Source organism: Erigeron canadensis, chromosome 6, assembly GCF_010389155.1.
Source record: "Erigeron canadensis isolate Cc75 chromosome 6, C_canadensis_v1, whole genome shotgun sequence".
Taxonomy (NCBI): domain Eukaryota; kingdom Viridiplantae; phylum Streptophyta; class Magnoliopsida; order Asterales; family Asteraceae; genus Erigeron; species Erigeron canadensis.
The window spans coordinates 40,799,333-40,818,420 of NC_057766.1; the positions used below are offsets into that span (position 1 = coordinate 40,799,333).

Genomic DNA, 19,088 nt, shown 5'->3' on the forward strand with positions numbered 1-19,088 from the left:
TTACTCGTATATGTTAATTAGGGTTGTTCACGGTCCAAGAACCGGACCGAGAACCGAAAGGTCCAAAATATAGAACCGAGGACCGGACCATGTAACTCGTTTCGGTCCATGTTCGGTTTGTTGTCGGTTTTCGGGTTTACATGGTTGGACCAAAACCGAGAATTTATAGTAGAAATCGATTCAATTGTGGTGCGTAGGTACTTGTTGACTTTTTGTGACTGTGATAAACTGATAACAAACTATTGCATGCACCTTATTATATGTTCTGCTATTATTGATAGTGTAACTTTAATATATCTAATTCTATCTATCGAAATACATACTCAAATAGGTTAAAAATTTAATCCAACTCTATTACTTTTTGGATAAGGATATTGAGATATAATTAAAGCTTAAGCTTACTATTTTTCTATATGATCACGTAATGTGGTTGCTAGTTCCAGAAAGTTGAAACTTACATAATAATATGTAAATTACGCATATGAATTGTGAAACTTGGAAAATAATATTATGACTTATGAGTCACTACTTATACTTTGTAGGCTAATCATAGGAATGCATATCTCTTATATATGCTAAATAAAAGGAAACTATAATCCAAAGTGCAACATGTATGCTTTTTTCGGTTCTTCGGTCCAAACATGTATATTAATGATTTATACCTGGACCGGACCGAGAACCAAAATACAATAATATATAGGACCAAGAACCGGACCGATATCTTCGATTTGGTTCAATTTCGGTCCAACATCGGATCTGTTTTTCGCTTTTCTCGGTTTGGACCGCATTATGAACACCCCTAATGTTAATATCCCAACTTTTCTTTATATTGGCAATTGAATGCTTAATAAGTTTATGGATTTTATTAATTTGTACGCATTATACATACGTTAATTGTTGATATTTTAGTTGAGATTCATAAATAACATATTAATAAGCTACTTGTTCATTATTTTAGTTGGGACTCATAGCAACATACGAATGTTTTTAGAATTGGGTTAAGTGCGCCAGAATGCAGTTAACTAATCCTGAAAAGTTATTGTATGTACGAACTCTAGGTCGGCTTTATTTTATTTAGGAAACTTGTTCAAGAGTTCCATAGTAAACAAAAGTTACCGGGTAAGAAGTTAATCAGTCACCACTTTCACGTTGACCCGTTGACTGCTTATGTAGCATGCACACAATAGCTTTTTGGGATTAGTTTATGCACACAATAAAAAAAATATACGAAAATAAACAAGTTTTATGTGAAGTAACCGGTCCCACGTCCGTTTTATGTTCACAATAAACATAATTTCAAGTTTCCTGAATGCAATAAAGTCGACCTAGAGTTCGTGAACACAATAACTTTTGGTGATTAGTTGACTGCATTCCGGCGCACTTAGCCCATTAGTTGAATGCAGTCAACTAATCACCAAAAGTTATTGTGTTCATGAACTCTCGATCGGCTTTATTGTATTCAGGAAACTTGAAATTATGTTTATTGTGAACATAAAACGGACGTGGGACCGGTTACTTCACATAAAACTTTTTTATTTTCATATTTTTTTTGTTATGTGCATAAACTAATCCCAAAAAGTTATTGTATGCATACCACGTAAGCAGTCAACGGGTCAACGTGAAAGTGGTGACAGGCTAACTTCTTACCCGGTAACTTTTGTTTACTATGGAACTCTTGAACAAGTTTCCTGAATATAATAAAACTGATTTCGAACAGCATATATATATATACACGATCAGGGTTTTAAAAAAATATATAGGGTTTTTCAAGAAAAAACATAACAAAGGAGATGACATAATTACATACCATCGATGAGGAAGAAGACATTGTTGTGAGAAAGAAGATGATATCAAATAGTTTCCTTTTTTTTTTTTTCCAGACGTGAGATTGTGAGAGGGGGGATCAAAGAGATCGTATAATATGAGAAAAAAAGAGGCAAACCGTTTAGTTTCCTATACTTCTTTTTTCTGTTTTTTAGGTCCATGCATAAGCCCAATAAAAAAAACCTAATAAAGCCTTACACTTTTGGGTTTTTTTCGGGTATCCGGGTATTTCCGGGTAGAGCTGGCATATCGTGTCCGACACGACACGATAAGACACGAACACGACACGATAGCTAATCGTGTTAGTTTTTCCAAACACGAACACGACACGATTTTTAACAGGTTACACGATAAGGGACCTGTTAAGAGACTTGTTAAAAGTTACACGATAAGGGACCTGATAACGCATCTTATCGTGTCTTATCGTGGTCTTAACGTGTCTTTAACAGGTCTTTAACGTGTCCATATATATACTACTTGTCTTATCGTGTCATATCGTGTTTTAACAGGCCCGGACATGTTAGGACACGATAATTATTCGTGTCTTAACAAGTTCGGACCTGTTAAGATACGAAACACGTTAAGGACAAACACGAAACACGAAAAAACCAGGTCTTGTCGTGTCGTGCTAACAGGCCGTGTCGAAAATTGCCAGCTCTATTTCCGGGTATAGACCGAACCGGACCGATAACCGAAAATGTACAATATGCCTACCCGTAGACCGGACCGATTTAGATCCGGATTGGGCCGGTCCCCCCTGGGTTCGGTCGGTCTTGGGTCGGTCCTCGGGTTTCCGGTCTTAATGCTCATCCCTAAACGTTGGTCCGTGGACTTAGTTGAGTTATACATGGAACCGCCTTTGCTTTTTAGATTAATCTTAATGAGGATTTTATCAATTTTCTTTTGTGAATTGTAATAGTAAGTGGTGTCCGGTAGGCCAATGATAAAATAGAAAGGGATTGATATTCTCTAAAGTTAAAACCCAAATTTATTGGTAAAGTTGACATCTTGACCTTTGGATTCTTGGCCTTTAATTTTAATCCAAAGGTCAAGATGTGCTTAACTTTACCTATAAAGTTGAACACAACTTTAGCGGATCTTTATCCAATAAAAAGTGTTAGTAAAAAGAAATGTTGTTATCCTATTTTGCTACTTTTACATTTGAGATAATGTATATATACATATACATATATAGAATTTAGTTTATTGTCTATGCTCTTTATTCATTTCGGTTCATTCTTTATATTATGTTATAAATTAATTAATGTGACACTCTTATTATTAGAAGTATAAAATAGAAAAATAAGTGACAAATGGTTAATTTAAAAGTAGTAGCATGTATAATATTATACACTGTATTTTAAAACCATGTGTATAGATCAATGTATGTATGTATAATTGTTATGAAAAAAATTTAGTCAAAAAAAGGAAAGAATGACAGAGTATGGCATTATATTCCCTTTTCTAAACCTACCACAATTCATCATCATATACTCATTCCTCCCTCCCTCCCTCCTTCCATTCTCCCTTTTTTTTCCTATGGCCACCACATCCTTCATCTTTCTTCTCATTTCATTTCTCACCATCACCACCCATGGCCATTCCAACCACCCCACCACCACCTCCGTCTATCTCTCACCATCACCCAAATCCCTCTTCTCAAACTACAACAAAATGCTCAATTTTTTCAAAATATATATCTATCCATCACATAATCATACTTCAACACCTCCTCTAATTTACACCACCCCACAAGAATCCCAATTTTACAACTCTCTTATCAAGTCCCCTTTCATCACCCAAGACCCAACTCATGCTCACCTATTTTTCCTCCCTTTTCCTTCCTCTTCCTCCACGCGCTCCATCGCGCGTTTAATTAAAAACATACGAACCACTTTCCCTTATTGGAACCGTACACTTGGTGCTGATCACTTTTACCTCTCATCCACTGGCGTTGACTCTTCATCTGACCGTAACATAGTCGAACTTAAAAAGAATTCTATTCAGATCTCTTGTTTCCCTACCATGCCCGGTTTTTTTATTCCTCACAAAGACATAACACTTCCACCAGTTCACCGGTTTCAATTAATTAACCCGGTTAACGATACGGTCACGATATCGTTAACCGGTTACTTGAAACTAAATAAACCAGTCCCGTTAAGTTTAATTGATAAACTTAACGGGCACCCTGACTTTAAAGTCGAATATAATGTAAACAACAAGTTTGCAAAAAATAGTAAATTTTGTTTATTTGTGTACGGGTATGATGACATGGCATGGATGGTGGAAGCGATGGGATCACGATGTGTGCCGGTGGTGATTACTGACCGTCCGATACAAGATTTACCTTTGATGGACGTGATTGATTGGTCGGAAATAGCGGTGTTTGTGGGGACCAGTGGTGGTGTTGAAGGCGTGAAAAGGGTGTTGGATGGAATTAATGAGAGTCGTTATGAAGAAATGATGGAATCAGGTGTGACGGCAACACGACATCTAGTATGGAACGAGGAACCACAACCGCAGGATGTGTTTCATATGATTGTTTATCAGTTGTGGCTCAGAAGACATACCATTAGATACGCCAGATGGACCGAGTAATTAATACTGTAGTAGTTTGATTACATGACTAGTACTTTGTTTTCTACATATTTTTTTGTTCTTTCTTTCTATTTTTAGATGCCGTTTATAATGAAATAAGACATTATTTAGCACTGGATGCGTGAATGAGTCGGTTCCTATGGAATGATAAATTATTTCTTTATTATTAGCGTGTGTATATATGTATTTTTGTTTTTGTATATTGAAATACGTACGTAATTGTTTGTTTATGATAAATCTTAGAAAAACAGATATTTTGATGAACTATGGTTGACATTGGTGCGAGTGCGTAAAGTTTTACTTGTAAAAAATAACATTAGTTTTCAGTCAATATAATAATGCTACACCTTCACTAAAACTGATTTTACATATTATACCTTAAAAATGTTACGTGATTAGTTGTGAAACAATATTATTCCTTAAATTGATAAATATGTCACTTGTCCTGTTATACTAAGTATATTATCTACGTAACAAAGATGATGTGTCTGTATGGGTTGGGGGTCAAGGTCGATACTAATGTCAGGGCCGGCAATGGAGTCTAATAGACTCAACTCTCAAGCATTAATTGATTTTTAATACATTTCAAGCATAATGATGTAAACCGTCTTCCTCAATCGGCCGGGTAAAATTCTCCGTTTTATACCATTTGCCACAACCTTTCTTGATAATGATGTAAAATAAGATGAGACAAATAGTAGATGATGATTTTGATTTTTTGGAAAACATCGGTGTTTTTCAAGTTGGTTTGTAAATGGTGGTCAACAAATGTATTTGTAAAACCAAGTATATACAGGTTTCCAAAAGCCCACATGTGCCATACATACATCCACTAAGCAATGACCGTATTTGAAAAACCCGACCCTTAGCATGTAAACAGTGGGGTTGACTGGTTGAACGGCGAAGACAGCGGCTGGGAAACCCAGGCCTTAGGCTATTATGATTTAAGTGGTAGCACGGTTAAACTCATATTAAACGTTGTTCCCTTTTGGCTACCTTCTATAATTTTTGGTGTATCATGTATGTGCTGCACAAGGTTCTGACTTTCCTTGTGAAACAAAGCAACACAACGACAGAAAAATGGGTACAAGTTTTATCATTCCACCAGAGTATTCACGCCATTTCAGCCATTGCAATGTTGTCATTTGTCGTTCTCTATGACAAAATCATAACAACAATACTAAGAGGAAAAACAGAGAATGAAAGAGGTATTTCAATTTTTCTCAGAGTTTGAATCGAATCGGAATGTTCCTTTCCATTGTAGATTTGTAGTTAGAGTGGTTGCAACATTAGTTGAGAAAGGAGGTTATTGGTTACAGGAAAAAGAAAAGTGAGAAGCCGGCTTCTTTCAATGAACGTTTTCTGGCTAGTCCCATAGTACTTGATAATGGGAATACTGGAATAGGAGATGGGTTAACACTCGTGGGTTGGCAGGAAATTTTTGTGACCAACTACCCGACTCGATTATGCATACAGATACCTCTGCATTTAAGTGTGCTTAGTACTGGAAACTTTTTTGAGCAGCTTCTTGATAAGTGTTAACAAAATGTCTGGAACAAGCTGGGGGGGGGGGGGGGGGGGGGGGGGGGGGGGGGGGTACTTAATGGATTGAAGTTTGACATTTACGTGCTACTGGTGAAGAGGTATTGTTACAAAACAAAAGCAGCTGTTACCAGCACTTGATAGCTAGTTTGCAATTGATAATGTACCTGGATTTCACCTCACTAATAACAGAATCATAGCCCAACAATTTCCTGAGTCTTAAAATCGATCAGCATTTATGTTGTAAAACAGAAAAATGAATTTGGGTCATTTGACTACAAGATATACCAAGCTAAATATTTACACATTCATTCCAAGACCATCTGGAAATAGTCAACGATAAGGGAAATTTTCTTTCAGATCCATAATCTTCGGCTGCTGAAGCACCAATAAGGACAGCAAAACATCCCTTCGATTCCAGAAGCCAACCTATCTAGCCTGGAATATAATAACAAGAACATTAGTGTACCTAAAACAATTCAAAATCAGATGGTAATATATCTTTTTGGGATCTTTAGACAACCATTTCTAGATTCATCTAATAGTTTCTGAATTTTCATAGGATAATCAAAGAAAGACCAGCATCTATTTAAATGTAAATAAGTTGCCAAGTTTTTTGATAAGATGTGGTCATAACCGTCATGTTTCACATAGTTAAGGGAACCAATAATCCGATGGTCTAGCATTCATCAATTTTTTATAAACAGGTAAATATAACAAATTTAGCATTCATCAATTTTTTATAAACACGTAAATATAACAAATTTATGTCGTAATTAGTATAGCCTTGCAAGTTTGTAGGACGACATAAACTCTGTGTTTAAGTTGGTAAAAGAAGCTTTTTAAAATGCTGGCTATATAGAATTGATATTTAGGTCATTTGTCCACACTTCTACAAGTGTAGATAAATTCATGGTTTTCCGGAAAATTTGAAGTCTGATATTTTAAAAGGCAATTCATCAATGCACGTTTACCCATTACCGTTGGTAAGTTTCCACAATATCCAGAACAGAAGTGTGTATAGGTGGATAATTAGTTGTGGTGAGATCAAGTTCAAGTATTGAACATGCTAGTAAGAGTTGTAACAACCACCATCTTTTGTAAAGTTATATGAGTCAAACTTGACAAGCTCGTCAATGTCAAACTTATTTGGGGAACAAAAAATGAGACTGAAATGTATATAAGCTTATAAGAGCTCCACTCAAGTTCCTATAGAACTTTTCGAGCTGTACATGAATGTATAAGTACTATTATATGTGTAGAGCTTTAAACCAAGTTTGCAGGTTGCCTAATTAAGTGATATTTCTTATTAATGTTTCTGAGCTATTTGAGCTCTTGAATTTACCTCAGATTTTTAAAAACAGAGCTCTAAGTTGCATCATGAAATGACTCACCGAGAGCTTTAGCTATGGTGGTCAAACCGATCTTGGTGTGGTCCACTGGAAGCCCCACTTTTAAATGAGCTAAAAGGACTAGAAAGTTTGTAGTTTCCTATTCCTTTAGCTAGAAATATGTAGTCTCTAATCATAATCGCCTTTTTCTATGTTATAAATTCTACAAAATAAGCACTCTATGTAGACAAAAATGTTTTCTCGAGACACTCAAGGCTGGTCTTGTAATGATGAATGACATAGATAAGGCATGGTAGTGGAGAAATAATAAAGCTTCTCTGATTTATATCCAAACTCTAATTTATATCCAAACTCTAAAGCGAGCTCAAAAGTCAAAACCACAATAATATTACAGAATACAGATGACTACCTAAAGTCAGCTAACTTTAGGGTGTAAGTGCCTCTTTCAAAATAGAAGTAAAAATGTGGGCTACCTAGTGACCTTATCGTGCCGTACAGACTAACGGCCTTGCTCGGAAAGGGAAATAGCATAGCAATATGGCTTACAAGACCAGACTTGAAAGACTAAGCAACTGAGGTGCTTGCATTTAACTACACTGATATTAGTATCTTACAAGGCCTAATGCTATCCTTCACCGAAAACAGAATCTTGGATAGACAATGTCAATTCTGGGTTAGCAAGATTTTTGACACGGATAAGGTGATCATCCTTTGTACGAAGTGATAAGTTGATGTCATTAGGGGTTTGGCTGAAAACTTGATTTATGTGTTTCATTTATTTAGTCTAAGAATAGATGCAAAGAATGTGGTAAATGGATGAAAATGTTAAAGATAAAAACCTAGTGACAAAGTATCTACCAAACACACAAAGCAACCTCTGTTTTGTTTCATAGAAAGACCTACAAAACCACACTAAGAGGTTGAATTTTTTGTTTTGTGCTTATAGATATAAACTTTTGGAAATTCATTCAAGGGTGCAGTTCTGAACATATAACAATGTTAGTTATGTGTGTGAAATAAAATAACAAATGATGGCAAAATGTCCTAGGGCTGAAATAAAAAATGTTTTTATGTGAATATGGTAAAACTCTTTGTTTTGTATTACACAAAAAAAAAACAAAGAAAAAAATCATCACAATATTGACGTAAATTAAATAATAAATGCTGACCTTTAGAAGCTAGGCAGCCAAAATATTATACCCTCATCACATCTTTGTGGACATCAAAAACTTACTTTTCTTCTCAACTGGTTTCAAGATTTGAAACGAACACAACAGATTCTCATTGACACTCATCATAGCACCTGCATTATCAAATTCACCACAGTAATTTGGAGCCGAGAATATAGTTACAAGCTGTCTGTCAGCAAAGAACTCATATCCATCTTCTACCACCTGCAAACCGTAAAGCACAATCCCAGTGACCACAATGAGATATAAATAAGATTCATACATATACATATACATTTCTCAGAAGATAGTGAATAACCTGATGAGCACGACAAACAAGATCCAGATCATGCTTTGTTAAAAACTGGGAAACCGTATCAGCACCAAAAGTATAAGAAACCCCTCGATCATTCATTCCCCATTCTTTAACATCTTTACTAGGATCCGACCATAACAAATCACACAGCAATCCTGTATCAGGGATAACAGTAGGGCGTGACAAGTTTCTAATCTGATCCAAGTTAGTAAGATCAGGGGATAGCCCACCATGCATACACAATATCTTATCATCAATAAGAGCCGCAACAGGTAAACAATTAAAACAATCGGTAAACACTTTCCATAGCTTAACATTGAACCGCCGTTTACACTCATCATAAAACCCATAAATCCTATTTATCGACGCACATTCATGGTTTCCTCTGAGCAGGAAAAAATTCTCTGGATACTTGATTTTATACGCAAGCAAAAGACATATCGTTTCCAAACTCTGCTTCCCACGATCAACATAATCCCCGAGAAAAAGATAATTGGATTGAGGCGGAAAGCCTCCATACTCAAAAAGCCTTAAAAGATCACTATATTGTCCATGAATATCTCCTACACAAATTTCAAATAAACTAAACAGTAAACAGCCTACACCATAATCATTTAAGCATCAAAAATGACAAACACCAACTAACCAAAACCTATAAATTAAGTAACTTTTCATGAAAATAAACAAAACCCTTAACTATACATGAATATATATATATATATATATATATATTTATACATGTATATATATCTAAAAGATAGTGAAAAGTACCGCAAATCTTGATGGGGGCTTCAAGTTCAAGAAGATTAGGTTGTTTGATGAAGATATCACGAGAAGCAACACAAAGCTGTTTGATTTCAGCCTCGCTCAGCTGAACAAGCTTGCCGGATTTATTCGATGATCGGGCTTCAATTAGCCGTTCGATTATCTTGTCGACGACTATCGGATCCATCCCTTCAAGCAAAACCCCCCTTTTTTAACTTTCTGACTCTGGAGATATATGGTTGGATATGTTGTGAAAGGGAAATATAGCTTGATGGATGGTTTAATTATTTACAATCTAAATTTTGATTAAACTCGGGATTTTTTTATTATTATTTTTTTTCATTAAAGAATTTTTAATATCCGAAAACAGTAACATCTAAATAGATATAATTGAAAACTATTACGAGTAACATCTAAATAGATTTACATACTTTTGAACAAACAACTATAATACAATATTTATTGTCAAAGGAAAAATATTTAAAAATGATGTTTTCAACCATAAAACTAAATTATACCTATATTCTTAACAAGGATACAAAATGTATTATTTTAATTCATGTATATGAGCAATCATATCAAAAAATCATGTAATATAAAAAGTTTTGAAAAATATTTATAGTGTTGTTGAATAAAACGTTATTAATGGAAATTTTTTATATAAATAAAATAAGATTGTTTCTAGAAACTTTTTACCTATGTGACATGTCACTATTTTTTCCTAAACTATTTTTAAAAAATATATGATGTCATAAAAGATTTTCTTTTATTTTAAAAACTATTTTTTATATTAGGCAATATTTCATTTCTTTTTTTTTCACATTATTTTTTTAACCTTAATTATTTTTAATTAATATGAAAGATAATATCATAACTCTTTAACTTTAGTTTCATATCTACCATTGATTTATGATAGTTAATTTTTAATTTTTCATCATCCTAATGGGTTTATGTATTAATGTTCATCTTTACAAGTATGTTGCTATCTCCGTATCAAATTATAATGTATTGACAACAAATTAAATACATATTTCTATATATTTTTTGGTTTTAAATTATTAATTAAGCGTCCCGGGTTAAACCCGGGTTGATTAGCTAGTAAAATGTAATTGAAATTTCTCGTAACAATATAATATTTATAATATTGTTATTATAATTAAACACTAAAAAGGTAAAAAAAAAAAAAGTTTAAATAAAAAAATTATACAACTAAGGCCCCGTTTCTTATTTTAGTCATTAAGTTTTGAGTGTATTAAGTGGCTGAATGCATAAAGAATGTCTGTATGTATTAATTAATTAAAATAAAGGTAATTGACGGTTATTTTTGTTTATAAAGTCAAAAAAAAACATGAAATTTGATTGAATGATTAAGTTCTTAACTATAATGTTCATTAAGTAAAAAAGAAACAAGACCTAAGATTCTTTTACCAAAAAGTAATTAGTGAAATAAATGGTATAAGTTATTAAAAAATAAATAAGCATATAATAAATTTATTAAATTTTTTTTATCAAAACTTAAATATCATATTCAATTTATCAACGCAATTTAAATTAAAATTTTGTCAAATACTCAATTATACGACATTATATATACTGATATACAATATAATAAATGAATTTTTTTATAAGTTATAATATTAAAGAATAAGGAGTACCATTATTATAAAGATTTGGTTAATAAAGTTATTGAGTGATATTTTATTAGCCATTTACTAAAATAAAATATATAAAAGTAAATTGTAATAAGTAAAGTATGAGGATTAAAAATGTTATTGATCAAAATGAATTTATGATGTTATCAAGAAAATTTAATGGAGAAAAATAAAAGATAAAATGTAATCAATGGCTCACATTTTTCTAAATTTGAATTAAGGGTTTTGTTTTAATATATATTAAAGATGCTAGATATTTAAAGAATTTGATAATATTATTATACCATTTTTCATTTCATTTACTTACTACTAGAGTAAATTTTACTACTCGTTTTGTGAAAATATATACGGTACTTGAAAATAATCATATTATATTATTTAGAAATAATTTCATACTTGTTTAATATTATGATTTATATACTTATTTAAAATGCTAAACAAATAATTTGATATTTTAATTTATAATTTGATTAATAATGACATCATCTAGAGAATATTAATTGGTCAATATGTAATTAGGTTAGTTATAAAGATATAAAATGATATAACTTAAAAATAAAAACATTTTTGAAACTTTTATGTGAATATTGCTAAATCATTTAGTTTGTAAGTGTTAGATCATTCTCTTAAATTAATTTATAATTTGTGAAAACTTTCATTTATCTTGGAAAAAAAAAATTAGTGGACAGTGATAAATTTGTTTTTTTAAAAAATATAATAATTCTTTTAATTAAAAGATGACGATAGATCAAAAGGAAATTTTAAAATATTTTTTATGTTAAAATTTAAGAGGATTTATCTGTAATTACAAGTATCATGGATTTGATCAATCATGATTACTTTGTAGAAAAAAAAAAGATTGAGGGGATTATGAGGTCACAAAACATGTGGTGTTTTATGCAATGCTCATGCACATAACCAAAAGGTGTTCGATTTTTGCTTTTAAGAATCCACTCCTGGACAATGCTCCACTTTATCATCACTTTCATTAACTAAAGAAGGGAAAAAAAATTCATTTTCTTTAACCATGATTTGTTATAAGGAAAACGATAAATCAAATTAATTCATAAATTAACCTAAAAGTTAAAAACTTGTTCTCTTCTTTAATTTTATCTTTTGATTCTTAAACAAGTAATCATCTTGTGATTATGTTAATTTTTAGGTATATAAAATAGGTTGTTTTTATCATTATCCATAAAGTAATATAAACCTTACGCAAGTAGGTGCTTTTTGGACATTTATTTTTTGTTGTTTTAAATATGTCGTGTGAGTTCAAACGATAATATAGTAGTAAAAACTTTTCATAGATCAATTCAACGAGACACTATAAAACTTGTATGGCACTTTGACAATGTTAACTAATTAATTGTATGATAGTCAAATATAATACGTTTGTATTATATGAAATCCCTTGTCACTTCCTTTCTTTTTAAATTTTTAGCATGTAGCTATCTTTGCTTTGCAAACTAAGGAGAAGGATATAGGACGCTAAGTTAGAAAAGCAAGAACACTAAATTCTCTCCAAACAGGATTTGAAAATATAACTAATGGCGGTACTAAAGGAGGGGGCAACGGGTTCCAATGCCCTCTCAAAATTAACTTTTTTCATGTATTTTTAAACTTTTTTTAGATTTTTAAACATTTTTTTTATAGATTTTTAACATTTTGTCCCTTTTTAAATTTATTTTTCATGATTTTCTAAATTTGCCCCCATTTGAGATTTTTTTGGTACCGCTATGCCTATGACGAGTCATGAGAAATTGAGAATGCAACTATATACTTAACTCATTTAGTTCAATATAGGTGTAGGTAAAGATGTCCTCTAAATGATACGAGTAAAATCTTATGTTTCATTCCGAAAAGACATTAAAAAAACATGTTATTTAAAACATCAACTGTATTAAAGTGATCATCATACGGGGAAAAAATAGTATTACTTTGCAGCTTAGATATTAGCGTTTGCAAGTTATAGTCGCCAATGTTTACTTCATGTACGTGTGTGAGTAAAGGAATGTTGATATGTTTGTTACTTCATATTATGCTTTATGATGATTCATGCTTGTATATTGACACTAATATGTTTCAAGACTAGATAACTTTAGAAGAAAAAAGGTTAAATAAAACAAAACTCTATATTAAATCTCAACTTGAGTAATTAACGTGTAGAATGCATTTTTAAGAGCTAGAAGTATTACTAGGGATATGATATTATGATGAAAGGATACGCCCTAAGCCCTATGGTACTATATATTACGTTAGAAATGAGAAATAAAAACATTTCAGACAACATCACACACCAGTGACATAACTTGAACACTTATTATAAAAGGACAAAATCACTGAGATATAAAATTTAGCTTTATTAGAAAGGTTAATGTATATTATAAAAAATATTTTTTAAGATTGATAAGAAAATTAGTATAAAAAATATAAACTTTTGGAGGGGCTGAAACCCAATTGACCCCTTAAAAGTTCCCGCCTTGCCACACACCATACATACCGTGTGGATCGATATGTTCCCATCACGCCACATTTTTCATCCTTTTGACATCCTATGAGTGTATCACCTGATGTGATGAGGATCATGCTATAGGAACCGCTTGTTACGTCATGGTTTCACCATCGAGAATCGTTCTATCATAGTGTACATAAGCGAAGCGCAACACAAGGTTGAGCTTTTCAAATAGCGTGTGCGTGCTTAATATTTAAGATGGTATAACAAAATTTTAAAAAAATTCGTATAACATGTGACATAAAGGAGACACATAAGATTCAATTAATATACAATATACTTTTCTTGAACACTGAAAAAATATCCATTTTATATATATATATATATATATATATATATTAGCTTTAAAAATGACTTTCTGAAATACCAAGTTTGTTGGATTTTTTTTTAATACCAGTTCAACTCCTAAACGTTTAGCGGGTCAAAATTTGCTCCTAAACGTTTAACGGGTCAAAGTGTTATGTTGGATTAGTCCATTATAAGGCTTAATGTTCCTTAAATATCAATTCTCAAACTGACTTTTGATAAAAAGCAACATTGTCTTAAAAAAAACATATATTCTCACTTTTCACAAAGAATATTTGTGCATTAAATCTAAATGTACCTTATATAACCTTATATATATATATATATATATAATTAAAAGAGAGGGTTGGGGTACACTTGCACCCCTAATCCACCTTCTAGAGCCTAATACTCTTTCTTTATGAATCCTCTAATTTTTTAATATTAATCTAAATTAATTTATACTTTTTGGTTTTATCACCAATTTACACTTTAACCCTAATCTAAAACAATTAATTTACACTTTTTGGTTTCCCCTCAACAATCTTTATATATACTAAAAGACAACTGACCTAATAGCTTATTAACCAATCACAACGCTTAATTTGATAAAATTAAAATTTGATGATGTCATTATTAATATTAAAAATAAAAACGACATAGATCGTTCTACCTATCTAAAGATACACATAATTAAAATACTAATATGTTCATAATTTTGTAACCTATCCTAAATAGAATTCTATTTTAAAGTTTTACTGATAAATACATAAACACACAATTCGTCAATTTATCAAAACAATAACAAATAAGTATCCAAAGATACACATGATTAACATACCTAACACGTTTAATATTATAAACTAATAATAATAATAATAATAATAATAATAATAATAATAATAATAACAATAACAATAAAATTAACATATAATTCTTAATTTATTTGATCATTAATATCGACCCCATTCAATAAAAAACAACATGATATGATCTTAATCTTATCTTATCTTAATATATAACGAAATACAATTAACATAACATCAATTAATCAATCACAAATAATCATTAAAATTAATCTCCTTTTGTTTATGGAGTAACGATTGTCTACATAAACACAAGAAGGTACAAACTCTCAACATCTTATCTAGCTATAATCAAACTAATTGTTATAATGCTGTTATTAGTAATTGTAATCGGACTATAATAAGGATAATCATTGTTGTTATTAGTAATTGGAATCAAACTATATTTAGGATAAATATTCTTCTTATATAAACTAAACCCAACAAATAAAATCACAACACACGAAATCATTAAAGATCTACAAACCAAATGCTACTTTTATTGTTGTTAAGAACCATGATAAACAAAAATAAAATTATTTTTTTGCAATACATCAATGAAAACTCGGTCAATTGTGTAATCAAGGTTAAAATATTGTTTTTCTGGAAGAGTTTGTATAAAAAAACTCCACAACATCATCTAGCCTTGATATAATTTAGCATTTAGTATTGACATTTGAATATCCCAATTCTTTTTTTTTTTAGTATATTTTTTACATTTCAATGTATAAGTATTTTTTTCGTTCCATATACTAATTTTTATATTGATAATGTTGTATAACCCGTGTATTTGACACGGGTTTAAAATCTAGTTTACACTTTAACCCAGTTTAAAATAATTAACTTACACTTTTTGATTTTTCATCACCAATTTACACTATAACACAATTTAAACATAATTAATTACACTTTTTGGTTTTCCATCACCAATTTACACTTAACCCTAATCTTAAACAATTAATTTACACTTTTTGGTTTCTCATCACCAAGTTACACTTTAACCCAATTTAAAATAATTAACTTACACTTTTTGATTTTTCATCACCAATTTACACTTTAACACAATTTAAACATAATTAATTATATTTTTATATAGTTTACACTTTTAGAATATAAGAAACTGTAAATTTTTTATTTAATTAAAGTTGAAAAAAAATGGGTAAACTGGAATTAATATTTATATGGAGTTAATTTTCGTATGTTTCTTCTCTGGGTGGATAATTTTTGAAATATTTTCACCGATGGGGTGGCTATTCAGCTAGCAAATTTCCAAGTTGATTTTGGTATATCTATTTAACTTTTTTTGAATTCTAATTTTTTAGCTTTAATTAATATATTTTGAGACTACCCGTCCATTGAACGGGTCTGAACACTAGTATATATATATATATCTTTTAAATTTTAACCTTATATACATATTAAATAATTTTACTCTAATAATCAAAGTGAAGTTACAGTGTTATACCTAGTAGTTAATACCTTTTTTTTAATAGTGAATTTCGCTTGAAACTTCATGTCACGATTCGACAGCGAGAGGTCTAGCATACATTGTTTTAACCGGGTCCGCGCTAGAGAGCTCACTCAAAGTAGAAATGTCTATTTCAAATAACCAATGGGGGGAAACCTTTTACTAATCCGTCCGAAGGCACGACGATTAATAGGGGTATGTAAACCATGCACCTCAGACTTGAACCTGAGTATACCCAAGTCAAGCTCTCATAAGAAGACTACATATATCTCAAAGTTGATGGAATGAAGATTCAAACCAGAGACCTATAGGTCACTAAAGGACCTCTAAACCACTCCACCAACTTATTGTTGATTTAGTAGTTAATACCTATACCTTGGATGAAGCAAAGATGCTACATAAACAGTGATAGGTAATTTCCAATTTTCATATCAAACATTTTTTAGCGTACAACCTTAAACATATTTTATAGAATATCACCTTAAAAAACATTTAATAATGTACGGTTAAAAAAAATATATATATGATATACGATTCATTGATTCATCAACCGAAAAATTAAACAGGAAATAGGAAACGACAGCTAAAAAGAAGAGTAGACTTTTGCTGGAATTAATTCCGAGAATACCAACAAGTAGATCTTCTGCTTTTCTCGAGCATAAAATCTATCTAGATAATTCAAACCAAAAAGCGAGCCACAAACGTAAGGGCCACTTTTTTCAAAAGCCTTTTTATCTTGTTTGTTTTTAATTGTAAGAGTAAAATGTTCTTTAGTTAAGTTTGTTTTGTTGAGCCGAAGTACGCTAACAAGCTCCATGCCCGAAAGTCCAAAACAAGTAATTATTTACCAACTTAAAAAGTTCAAATCAATAACATAAACTACAACCGTACCCAGATCGATGCTAAATGGTGGATGAATGATGATATTTCAAAAAGAAAAATTGAATTGTAGTGTATATATAATTCGTAAACGTTATTCAATAGTTAGTAAGTAAGTAACTGTTCAGTGCCGCCTTCCGCGGGTTTTGAGCTCCAATACCTCGACGGTGTATGGGGGAGGTTAAGATGTAGGCAGACCTTACCTCTACATAAGTAGAGAGGCTGCTTCCAGTTTCTACCTAAATGGTAGAAAAAGCCCTCCAACTTTTGCATGGGATGATGATTGAACCCATGACCTCTGTCTCCAGAGGCAAAGGTAAACATTATTCAATACATGCGTCAAAAAGTGATGGCGGTCAACAACCGACTACCAAATTCACCGACCAGGTTTTAAATTGTTTTACACACAAATATATAAAAATGTAATTGTTATTTTTACAAGAATATTAGAAATACATATGTAAATTTAATATATGTAGCTAAATAACTTATGACCTAACTAACAAGAGTTTCACAATGTTAACTGACAAATGATACGTAAAAGGTGTCACAAGTAAGGATGTTAAAAATACCCGTAACCGATAGAAAATCTGATACTCGAACCCGATTTGACAGGGAAATCTCTGAATTGACCGAGGATGAGGACGGGTATGAGGATGTTATTCTATTCTCCGATGGGAATAGAAACTGGGATGGGAAACCGTAAATCCCCGATGCTCATACCCGAACCCAAAATTACTATATATATATATATATATATATAAAAGAATTGCTTTAAGTTCTTTTACATACGTTATAATATGTTAGGTTTAGAGTTTTTTGTTTAATACTTTTTATATGCTATAATTTATTCATCATTATTTAACATATATATTAGTTTATATATAAAAAGAAAAGGTCGAACTACACGTTAAACTACTTATTTTATGCTACGATAAATTTATATGTATTCAAAAATGGTATACCCGACGGGGATCCCCGATGGGGATGACGATGTACATTATACCCCCGACGGGGATGAGGACGAGATGGGGATTACAAGTGGAGACCGGGGATGGGGATGGGGATCAAAATCCCCGACAATACCCGCCCCGTTGCTATCCCTAGTCATAAGGTACTACTTAGTGTGACATTATTTTTGTTATATTTACTTAGTTGTATATAAGCTTAAAATCAAATATAACCACAGTTGCAAACATTTAAATTCGCTATACATCTAAATAACAACAAAGTTAGGATTTGAAATTAACAAGTCGCTTGTTTGGAATGAGCCCATGTTTAAAATAAATCATATTGAGTTAAACGCTGAGTGAAATTTGGAAGAGGATCCCTAAAGTTGAGTATAACTTTACTAGTGAAGTTGGCTTAATCATGATCATTGGATCAAAATTAAAGGTCAAAGATTCAAAACTCATATTTGAATTTTGACCATTGATTTTAATCCAATGGACAAAATTTTCAACTTCATTAGTAAAGTTGGTTTGAACTTTAGGGGATCTCAATCCGTGAAATTTTACATAAAAAGTTGTGCTAATCGGATGAAAGATAAACACTCGCTAACCTTATATAAGCCCCACCTATGTATCTTGGGCCCACTAATTTCCATACAATATGGATATTGTAATCAATGTTTTAAAAACTGGTATTTTGGTCGTATTGATGTAGTGATTTTTTTAGGTATTACCGGCTGATACACTATTTTAATTTAATTTATTTTTTATATAAAAAGCTTACAAAACATGTTACAATTTAACGGAATTAGTCAAAATACAATTACAATCCACTTAAAATTAATATCAAATATGTATTTTATAACAAAATATATGTTTTATCACAAATAACAAAAAATAAGATTAGGGTATCATAAAAATTTTTTTTATA

At 31.3% G+C, this 19,088-nt stretch overlaps 2 protein-coding genes across 2 annotated transcripts; one reads left to right on the top strand and one right to left on the bottom strand.

Annotated features, from left to right (window-relative positions):
* Window positions 1–3,319: 3,319 nt before the first annotated feature.
* Window positions 3,320–4,535, top strand: LOC122603682 (probable glycosyltransferase At5g25310). Its single transcript, XM_043776455.1, has one exon. It carries the CDS (start codon window positions 3,364–3,366, stop codon window positions 4,420–4,422), a length of 1,059 nt encoding a protein of 352 aa, XP_043632390.1. The 5' UTR covers window positions 3,320–3,363; the 3' UTR covers window positions 4,423–4,535.
* A 1,642-nt stretch (window positions 4,536–6,177) lies between these two features.
* LOC122603814 (serine/threonine-protein phosphatase PP1 isozyme 3-like) lies at window positions 6,178–9,828 on the bottom strand. The gene is made up of 4 exons (XM_043776634.1): window positions 9,573–9,828; window positions 8,805–9,364; window positions 8,486–8,710; window positions 6,178–6,402 (listed from the first exon to the last, which is right to left on the bottom strand). The coding sequence occupies exons 1-3, from the start codon at window positions 9,751–9,753 to the stop codon at window positions 8,522–8,524; spliced, it is 930 nt and encodes a 309-aa protein (XP_043632569.1). The 5' UTR covers window positions 9,754–9,828; the 3' UTR covers window positions 6,178–6,402; window positions 8,486–8,521.
* Between the last annotated feature and the right edge of the window lie 9,260 nt (window positions 9,829–19,088).

What these genes read in the sequence shown, in the direction of transcription:
- LOC122603682 (XM_043776455.1), top strand. Translation starts at nt 3,364, where the DNA reads ATGGCCACCACATCCTTCATCTTTCTTCTCATTTCATTTCTCACCATC.
- LOC122603814 (XM_043776634.1), bottom strand. Translation starts at nt 9,753, where the DNA reads ATGGATCCGATAGTCGTCGACAAGATAATCGAACGGCTAATTGAAGCC. An exon ending in AGCCCCCATCAAGATTTGCG is followed by an intron (nt 9,365 to 9,572) that starts GTACTTTTCACT and finishes AAATTTGTGTAG; the next exon opens with GAGATATTCATGGACAATAT. An exon ending in TTGTTTGTCGTGCTCATCAG is followed by an intron (nt 8,711 to 8,804) that starts GTTATTCACTAT and finishes TACGGTTTGCAG; the next exon opens with GTGGTAGAAGATGGATATGA.